General features: G+C 41.0%; 1 protein-coding gene across 1 annotated transcript in view; it reads left to right on the top strand.

The window, feature by feature from the left end:
- Nucleotides 1-208: 208 nt before the first annotated feature.
- Nucleotides 209-10,722, top strand: part of adss2 (adenylosuccinate synthase 2) — a 31,159-nt gene continuing 20,645 nt past the window's right edge. Inside the window, exon 1 of the mRNA XM_041790021.1 lies at nucleotides 209-494. Within this exon, the coding sequence (XP_041645955.1) occupies nucleotides 297-494 (198 nt within the window). The 5' untranslated portion in view covers nucleotides 209-296. The remainder of the gene's footprint in view (nucleotides 495-10,722) is intronic.

Here is a 10,722-nt window from a genome sequence, read left to right as displayed (position 1 = left end):
TAAAAATCTAAGTTTGAAAATGTTGGGGAAGTTAGTAGAGTAGTATTCACATTAAAATTAAAGTTTCTTATTAGAAAGAGATTTTAAACTGCAGCTGTGCTAGTCTATCAGCTGTTCCTGTTCATATCCAGGAATGGAATTTGTCATTTCAGACACTTCTGCGCATGTGCATGACGTCCAAGCTGAGCCGTGGAGGGAATGCCTTCACTCCTGTCAGCTATCTTTGCAGCTGCAGCAGCAACGCGGTGCGAAAAGGCGCTCGAGCAAGTGTAGTCCTCGGCTGCAACCCAGCAGAAATGTCGGAAAGTGGGAGTCAGGAGCCCGCCGGTGCCGCGGCCCCCCGAAACGGAAGCAGCAGCCCGACAAAACGAGCTCCTATACCGTCTGTCGGCAACAGGGTGACCGTGGTGCTCGGGGCTCAGTGGGGCGACGAGGGGAAAGGAAAAGTTGTGGATCTTCTGGCACAAGACGCGGATATGGTGTGCAGATGTCAGGTTGGTTGGCCCAGCATGTTGCATTCACTTGTTCTCCGTTCATTACAGGTCAAGCTAGTTACCGGAAATACTGCAGCCAGGTAACTGCTGCTCACGAGCTCACTCAAGTGAACCCCTCATTGCAACCTGACAGCTATCTGCTAGCTTACCAACATCTCAGTCAGTGTGTTGTCTCAAGTGTTTTGCTAATGTCACCTTGAATTCCTGCTAGCTCCTTAGCTCTTCACACACATTTAATGATGTGATGAATCGAAACCTGTCTCGCGCATGTGACCAGGAAACGTTAGCCTTGGAGACCCTTGGCTAACTGAAGTGACCAGGTGCATTACCTCCGACCGCTACTGACGGACCTTTAAAACGAACCGTTACTGACGGACCGTTAAACTCTGTGGCAGAAGTGCTGGCAGCAGGCTGAGTCATAAAATAATTATTTTAATTATAGAGCTGAGAGATGCTTTAATACACAGGCACATCTGGGATTGTGTTTAATGCAGTGTCCTGGTCGTGATGCATCTATAATGTCTTTCCCTGCTCTGAATGAATTATAAAACATTAATAAATGGTCCAGACTGGTTTAAAACATGCTTACTGACTTGTGCTAACCAAATATAGGCTTATTTTCTTATTTATACATCAAAACATACCACACAGAAGAGCCTTACTATTATGTTGCAGGAGATTCCTCTTTAAAGTTGGAGTCACTCTTAAAAAATCCCCTATTTTTCAGGTTTTAATGCCCACTTTATGAGGACTCTAAACCTGCCAACTTCATAATTTCTGGCAGGCCAAAGTGGGCATGATACATTTCAAGTCAACTGAGTACTTATCTTTTTTTTCTTACACAAGCAATTCTAAAAATGTCTTGAAAATTTAAGCCAGTCTGCTTCTTAAATTTCCTGAGTTGCTTATGCTCAGCGTCAAGTTTTCTCTGTTGGACTGGACCAGGGTGGGGTCTGAGGAGGCAAGACAAGACGTAAAAACGATTCAGGGGAGTCCAGGATGATGGCATCGGACCCTTTTATAACAGCTTTTTCTTTTTTTACATCATTGTTAAGCGTTATCTGATATTTATAGTGCATTCAGAAATTACTCAGACCCTTTTTTATTTTTTTCAATATTATTATGTTGCAGCCTAATGCTACAGTTGAAAAAAAACATTTTTTATCTACACTTAGTACCCCATCAGGACAAAATGAAAACAGAATGTAAGAGATGTATCAAAAACAAAAACATGAAATATCACAAAGACGTAAGTTTAAGACCCTTGAGGTCTGAAGTACCAGTACTTTTGCTCTCATTTGAAGTTTGTAGCAAACTCCAAGCAGCCATGTGTATTGCACTGAGGAGAGGTTTCCATCCAGCCACTCTGCTATAAAGCACACATCAGTGAAGGGCTTGAGTGATGATTGCCCTTCTGGAAATATGTCCCATCTCCACACAGGCTCTCTGGAGCTCAATCAGAGTGACCATCAGGTTGTTGGTCTCCTCTCTTACCAAAGCCCTTCTCCCCCGATTGCTCAGTTTGGCTGGGCAACCAGATCTCGGAAGAGTCCTGGTTATGCCAAACATCTTCTGTTTGAGAATGATGGAGGCCACTGAGCTCTTGGGAACTGCAGCATTTATTGTGATATTTCAGTTTTTCTTTTCAATAAATAAAGAAAAAATCTAAAATTCTGTTTTCACTTTGTCATGATGGAGTAGTACTGAGTGCAGATTGATTAATAACAAAATGTTTTTTCAACTGTATGAGGCTGCATCATAATATAATTGAAAAGGTGAACGGGGTCTGAATACAGTTGCTATACACTCTACAATCATGCTGGTTCCTTATTTCATACCATGAGACCACTTTATTCACTTAAATCCGGACTTTATCAGCAGCACAGTTCACTTCCTGGATGGTGTATTTGTGTTGACTTTGCATTTACCATGGTTTGCAAAACAGGTGGAAAGCAGACTCTGAAATGTCATGAGTTGTTGAGTCTATGTGCTCTCTACCTGCCCTGTATTGTGCTCATAATATCACCGTCCCTGATCTCCATGAACAGGAGCAGGTGTGGCAGTGAGTGAAAGCATTAGAGGGAGGATAGAGAGGAGTCTGAAAAAATGTCTGCTGTGATGGCCTGGAGCAGTATACTTCAACCACATCTATTGCAAGAAAGCTTAAGAAAGCTAAAATCCTGCCAGCTGGTACAAGATGTTTTTGTGATTTGTGGTGGAAATACTGATCATTTAGGCCAGTGATCAACCTTTTCAGCTTAAGACCCGACAGTAACAGATTTGGTGCCCTCCTAACTCCTTGCAGTTACAGTTCTGAAGTGAGGCATACTTTGATTGAGTATATTCACCAAGAATTCTGCTCATCTGATGTGGCCTATGGTTGAGAATCACTGGTATAGACACTGGAATAACTTGACTTAGTGGAGTCAAGTTTAACTGTAGCTGTACACAACAAAGTGGCACCTAATGCCTTTTGTTGAATGGACTGAAAATCGCTGCGCTTCTGGGGCACAGACAGCCTAGTGGTTAGGTAATGCTCATGTACAGAAGCTAGACTTTCAAGCAGGTAGTTCAGGTTTGAGCCTATGGCTCCTTTGTGGTATGTCATTCCACGCTCTCCCTCCTTAATTTCCTACACTAGCTGCTGTCCTGTCCTCTCCAATTAAAGGCAAAAAATCTCTTAGGGTGCTTGTTTAGCTTTGCTGGTAGAGCAGGCGCCCATATACAATTCCCAATCCTGGCAGTGTTACCTGTTTCCTTTTAGCTGTTCTATCAAAACCAAAGGCAAAAATCCCCCAAAATAATCGTCAAAAGAGATACAAATAGTTGCACTTCTGTACAATTTGTTTGCACTTACCCTGCTCAAAGGTCTGTCGTGAACGATTATTTTAGAACTTGAATACTTCAGATTTGCCATTGTTATTATTGTTAAACATTACTATTCCTGTTTTAAAGTATATCTTAGACTTACATTCTGATCATTTTGATCCCTGGCTTATGATGAGACAGGCTGTTGGAACAGAGACTGTATTATTTGATTTGTCCTTTAAATTAAACTTTATAAAAAAAAACAGGCAGGCTTCAGACATTCAAAACTGAGGACTTGCAGTTCTTCTAAAATGTCACAGACAATCCTGCTTCTCTGCCATGTAGCCCTGTGGAGTTCAGACAGTTGCTAGTTGTTTCTGTTGATAACAAGTTGACATAACAAAGATTCTTCCAGGCCTCTGAGAGTCATGTCTTTCAGCCCTGCCATGGCAGGACACTTGTAAAAATAAACTCCTCTCTGGCAGCAGTCCTGCACAGCGTCCCCTGCATACATTATGTCATGTGTGTGTTTGTGTGTGTGTTGAAATGCTGAGCAGATAGTGTTGATCTTTTTATAAAATAAACCTCGCCAGCAGTCTGACTGGTGTTCCTAGAAGACACAGTGGGGGTTGCATGTAAGGAAAGAAGGGTGTGTAGCTGAGAGTCTGTGCTACCAGCAAAACATGTCTCAGATGACTGATAGCAGGTATTATTTTCTGATATAATAGTTGGCTCATATAAAACTGAATGAGAGAAGTAGTAAATGTTTCAGTTGATAAAATTCTCTTAAGAAAGGAGTGGCCACTTTAAACCAAGAAGTCTTGTCCCTTGTGTTTAATCAGTTATTTATGGTATTGATAAAGTAAACAAACAGTAAGTTTAAGACATGAGTCAGTTTAACTGCAGTCATGCATCATCTACACACCAGCAAGTTTAGATATGAAAAAGGACTGAATGATGAATTGCATTTTCATCATCATTGTAATATAAAACTACACAATTAACTCACCATAAAGGACTTATTAAAAAACACAAACATTTTATATATATATAGAGGAGCCATGCACTCAGACAGCATGCATCATTTGGCCAATAAGATGAAGCACCAGATACATAGGTTGTCAGATAAGTCTTCAGCTAGCAAGCATGCTCTCTAGGTAACTGGTTACAGCTGATAGTAACAGAGTCGTTAGCTAGCTTGATGACAAAGCGGAAATGTGGAATATTAAGACTGGGTGATGAAAATAAACAGAACCTCTGCCATTTGGGATTACTCTGGATTAAGGAAAGATGATATGTACACAGTTCGGTGTAAAATTTGTTACGTGTTTGTGGCTACTTTCAGAAGAAATAGGACAAACCTCCATCAACATCTATGCAAAACTAAAAACAAAGCATTAAGTTACAGCACATCAAAAACCTTGCCATCAGTACAGCAAGCATCAATTTTCTCATTGTATTACAAATCCATGTGCAAGTTTTCCTAAACAAACTGAGGGAATGGTTTTATTTACACAATGTTGGTAATGCAAAACAATGTAAATCCATGCACATCTTACAAATTTGGGCACACCGATTATAATCCAGTTATAAGAAGCAATGCAATGTCTTGGGCCTAATAAAGTAGGGGACCTAATAAAACAGAGACTTTAGCACTCCCAGGTCCGCTTGACCCAGGCTTGTTTATTTATCACCTGTGATAATGTCACTGCCATATTAAACCACATCATTGTAAATTGCATATTTAAAGATGACATTTTATGCAGTTAATCTGAGTCTTTGATGAGCATTTTTACAAATCTCTGACATTTGGAGTCAAAGCAATGTGTTTATCAGTGAAGAAAATCTTCAGGAGCTGTGAAAATCAAAGAATCAGCTGGATGTTGAGGCCGGTATGTTAAAGACATTAGTTAGGCTAGTTGTTGGTTGAGTTCCTGAGTTTTACTTATACAAAAATGCCCTAAAGTTCAGACTTCTTATCTAGAGAATTAATCTGAAAGCATTTTTTGTAGCCGCACTTAAAGGTAGTTATTCCTTCAGTTGATAAGAGGCATGTCTAAAACAAACTGGAATGCTCTAAAACAAGCTTATCAGGTTTAACTGAAGACATTTCCTGTTTGCCAGAGTGACTTTTTGTGGAACTAAATCAGGAGGTATGTCATAATGATTAGTTATTTTAACTGGAGCCACCAGAGCCAAGCATACATTGTGTACTTGACATGGTTGCTTTGGAGACATCGAGTGAAGCCAAGGCGCAGTTGTGCAAACGGACACCATTGTTTGCCAGCCCTTCCAGTGGACACTTGAAAAAAAAAAAACAATTTTTTTGTGCATTTTAAGACACATATTTGAAATCTGTGTCTTAAATCTGGACCTACCTAATTGTCAAATAGAGCAGACTACCAGAGGGCAAGTGTAAACAGCAACTGTTTTATTATTAATATTTGTTTGGGCTAAAATGCCTAACATGCTCTAAAAAGCATGACTGTCAACTCAAACATGAGTATGATTAATGGCTATAACTGATACAGGTGGGAACTAGAGGTGAGCTCCTGATATGAGTGATACATGTCCCATGATGTCAACATACACTAATACTGACAAAAATATTCAACTGCCTGACCATCACATCACCAGGGACTGTAATGACATTGTATTCAAATACATGTACTTTAACACAGAGTTGGCCCCAGTTTGCAGCTATAACAGCCTCTTCTCTTCTTGGAAGGCTTTTCATAAGATTTTTATGTGTTTTTTGTGGGAAATTCTGCCCATTCTTTCTGTAGAGTATTTCTTAGGTCATGCACTGATATTGGACCAGTTCATCCAGAATGGTGCTCGATGGGGTTGAGGTCAGGGCTCTGTGCAGGCCAGCAAGGTTCTTCTACACTGAGCTCATCAAACCATGTATTGATACCATGTATTGTGCACTGGGGCACAGTCATGTTGGAATAGAAAAGGGCCTTCCCCAAACTGTTGCCACAAAGTTGGAAGCGTAGCATTGTCCAAAATGTCTTGATGTACTGAAACATTAAGATTGGCCTTTACTGGAGATAAGGGGCCTTAAAACCAGCCCCATATCATTATCCCTCCTCCACCAAACTTCATAGTTGGAACAATTCAGTCAGGGGGGTAACATTCTCCTGGAGTCTGCAAAATCCAGAATTGCTGATCTGACTGCCAAACAGAGGAGTCAAACCACAGAATATTTCCACTGCTCCATAATCCATTTATGGTGTGCTTTACACCACTTCATTCAACACTTAGCATTGGACTTGGTAATATGAGGCTTACATGCATCTAGCTGCTCAGCCATGGAAACCCATCCCATGAAGCCCCCTCTGCACAGTTTTTGTACCTACACTATATTGCCGAAAGTTTTTACCCACCCATCTAAATAATTGAAATCAGATGTTCCAATCACTTCCATGGCCACAGGTGTATAAAGTCAAGCACTGAGGCATGCAGACTGTTTCTACAAACATTTCGGGTCCTGGCTGCAGCCTGAGGCTGAAAAACCCAGAATTCCAAACCGTAGTTTTCTATATCCAGGCTCGTGGGTCTTGGGTTGTTTAGAATGCTAGGTATTTTGGGGCCCGGCTGCAGCCTGAGGCTAAAAACCTAGTAGTCTAAACTGGACTTTTCAACTGCCAAGCTCGCAGGTCTTGGGTTGTTTAGAATCTAGGTTTTTTGGGGCCCGGCTGCAGCCTGAGGCCGAAAACCTAGCATTCTAAACCAGACTTTTCAACTGCCAGGCTCGCGGGTCTTGGGTTCTTTATAATTTAAGGTTTTCGGGGCCCGGCTGCAGCCCGAGCCAGAAAACCTAGCATTCTAATCTGTAGTTTTCTACATGCTGGCTCACGGTTCTTGGGTTGTTCAGAATGCTTGGCTTCTGGGCCCTGGCTGCAGACTGACACCAAAAACCTACCATTCTAAACCGGACTTTTCAACTGCCAGGCTCGCGGGTCTTGGGTTGTTTGGAATGCTAGGTTTTTGGGGCCGGGCTGCGGCCTGAGCCTGAAAGCCTAGCATTCTAAATCTGGGCTCTCTTTGGGGTTGGGATTGGGAATCTTGGGTGGGGGTGTGGGGGGTAGTTTTCTACTTTCGGACTCGCGGGCCTTGGGTTGTGTAGAATGCTAGGTTTTCGCGGCCCATCTGCAGCCTGAGGCTGAAAACCTAGTAGTCTAAACCGGACTTTTCCACTGCCGGGCTCGTGGGTCTTGGGTTGTTTAGGATGAAAGGTTTTCGGGCCCTGGATGCAGCCTGAGGCCGAAAACCTAGCATTCTAATCTGGACTCCTGGGTGTGGAGCCGCCAGTTTGCAGTCGCTAAACCTATGCAGGCTCATGGTCCTGAGCCTCCTTAGCATGTATTTGACTTTGCTCATTCTAAATAACGTCATGTGGGCACACTTATTTTGACAGCCCATGTGTTTTTTATTTTTGTTTTTATATCTCTGTCTTTAGGATCAGTGATTGGTTTAGTCTTTCTAAAGAGTAAGAGAAAGTCTAACTGTAATACTACCCCCTGTCTGCCCTTTAAATCAAAGCAGCATGGTGTTAGACCTGTTTTAAACCTTAGGTCAGGAGCAGGGTCACAGGTTCAGATCAGGTAACATGTGTTGACTCATTAACACAAACAGTTAACTCTGGGTGTTTAGGGTAAGTATTTTCAGATTATCTTATAATGAACAAAGGGAAAATTGAAACTTGTAATATCCAGTCAGATCTCTTGCCACACTCAGGTGATGTGGAAAGAAGTTGATTGGCCAAATAAAATTAATTAAAAGGAGTTAAAAGATGAAGTACGTGAAGAGAAACTGCAAATTGCAGCAAATATATACATTAATCTTGCTCTTTAATGTTTCAGATATCTTGATATTGTTGTCATGGGCCCTGTATTATAAATTACATCATCTTGTGAGTTATCCTGCAAATTCTACCCCCTAATTTTGAGGACCCAAATACTCCATAACAGCTGAAGTCTCTATGACCAATTACAGTCAACACATTTATCATTACTGTTTGCTACATATCTCAGATCATATTGTATCCTATTGTCATGGACCCTGTAAGTCCAACCTCTTAAAGTAGTTGCTCCTAAATTTCTCAAAAGACCTTTAACAGGGTTAATGGTGGTAGGAGCCAGAGGAATGCAGTAGATTTTATATGCAAAGAGAAGACTGATACCTACATCAGTGTTGACACATTAACTTGTATGATACAACTCACGGAATGTTCAAAAACGTAGTTTCTAATCACATAAATTACAGACGTATGATAGGACTGTATGAGAACCAGCCAGTTTCTGTGGGGGATGGGATGAATCGTAAAAGTATCTGAAAAAGGAGAGTCATCTACCCCCCCACCCCCCTATTTGCGCTGTCTCTCCACCTTCAGGGTGCTGCTGTGGCCAGGAATAACCCTGCGTGGTCGAAGCACATGCTGGGCTTGATTTATACCCACAGGACACAGCAATAGGAACACATCCTTGTCTCACTACAGACTAAAGTTGAATTTGCACCTCAGGATGTGAGAAATGATGCCTGCGTTCTTTTCAATGCTAATTTATTTGTTATGTGAAAATTTTAAGTAAAGAAGAGCAAAGCAGGTCAGATTTTGTCAAGTGCTTCATGTGGGATGCATTGTTTGCTCTCTGGGATCTACTTTTTTCTTTTCAGCCTTGCTAAGTCACATGCGAGGCCCAATGCAGAGTCTAGATAAAAGCTCAGAAAACACGAGTTTTCTTTGTTTCACTCAATATTTTGCCCTTACCTCTTGAAAATGTTCCTTTTGATCGACCAGTCAGAGCAGTTACAGACTGCTGCAACAAATTGTTTTAATTTGTTTGGTTATACAACACAACATAAGTTAGGTATTCTATTCTTTAACTTCTTAAGGTAGTATGACAGACATTTGTGAGGTGTGGTTTAACAACATTCAAAGTTGGCTTTCCTTCCTTTGTTTATCAACACTAGCAGCTTCCTTTAGACATGGACATGCCAATTGACTTTTAATAGAACAGCCTGTCTGGCTTTTTGGTGCTTTTGGTGATTTCACATATCAACAAAACTCCTCGCAGCTGGTAATATCAGGGAAAGTATGCTCTTTATCTCTCATCCATCAATACTGTGAATATATCCAATTACACATAGCACAGATTTAAGGCACAAACTGTCATTATACAGTGCCTATAAAAAGTATTCACTCCCTTTGATATTTTACCCTTTTATTGATTTGATAAATCAATCATGGTCAATATAATTTAGCTTTTTTATACAAAAAAAAAAAAAAAACGCTTTAATGTCAAAGAGAAAACAGAGTTCTTCAAATTAATGACACTCAAACAAAAGCATGCAAGGTAAAATAGATGACTGCATAAATTTTCACCCCCTTTAAAGTGACTGACCTAATTCAACAGAGGTCCAGCCAGTTGGTACTTGTAGTCTCACAATTTGAGAAATGGGAAATGACCTGAGTGCAGTGATTGTAGTATTAAGACACCTGTGTCTGGAAGGTCCAGTCCACTACACCATGAAAACAAAAGGACACTCCAAGAAACTCAGAGAAAATGTTATTGAAAGTGTAAGTCAGGGGATGGTTACAAAAATGTTCCAAGGCACTGAACATCCCCTGGGGTTCAGTTAAATTCTTTATCAAGAAATGGATGGAATATGGCATACATGTAAATCTGCCTGATCAGGACGTTCTCATAAACTGGGTGACTGTGCAAGAAGGAGACTAGTGAAAGAGGCCACCTATGACTACTCTGAAGAAGTTACAAGCTTCAGCAGCTGAGATGGGAGAGGCTCAACAACTGTTGCCTGGGTTCTCAGCCGTCAAAGCTTTATGAGAGAAGGGCAAAGAGATAGCCACTTTTGAATAAAACTCAGGTTAAACCTGGACTAGAATCCTGGACCTTGTTCAGTCTGTAAGACAACAGCTTAGGGGAGGATTTATTTTCCAGCAAGGCAATGACCTGAAGTACACAGGGAAAGCTACAGAAAAATGATTTGAAGACGACAAGGTGAATGTTCTGGAGTGTTCAAGACGAAGCCCGGACCTCAATACAAAAGAGAATTTATTGCTTAACTTGTAAAGGGTTGTTCACAAGCCTGATTGAGACCAATCCACACAGACGCAGTGCTGTGATTGCAGCCAAAGGTGCATGTACTGAACACTGACTTGAAGGGGATGAATTTTTAAGCAGTTGCTTAAAAATCTGTTTTCAAGTCAGTATTCTGTTTTCCCTCTGACATTAGAGAGTTTTTTCTTTTTTGGTCAAAAAAGCCAAATTATATTGACCATGACTGATGTATAAAATCAACAAAAAACATTTTGGGGTCATTCTTTTTACATTATGTCCTGTCTTGTAAGACCCGGTTTTCCACCTGACTGGGAAAAGCTTTCTGTGTTGGATGC

The sequence above is a fragment of the Cheilinus undulatus genome, linkage group 6 (assembly GCF_018320785.1).
Source record: "Cheilinus undulatus linkage group 6, ASM1832078v1, whole genome shotgun sequence".
Taxonomy (NCBI): domain Eukaryota; kingdom Metazoa; phylum Chordata; class Actinopteri; order Labriformes; family Labridae; genus Cheilinus; species Cheilinus undulatus.
Note: the sequence above shows the minus strand (reverse complement) of the source record. Positions and strands in the feature narration are given on the sequence as shown.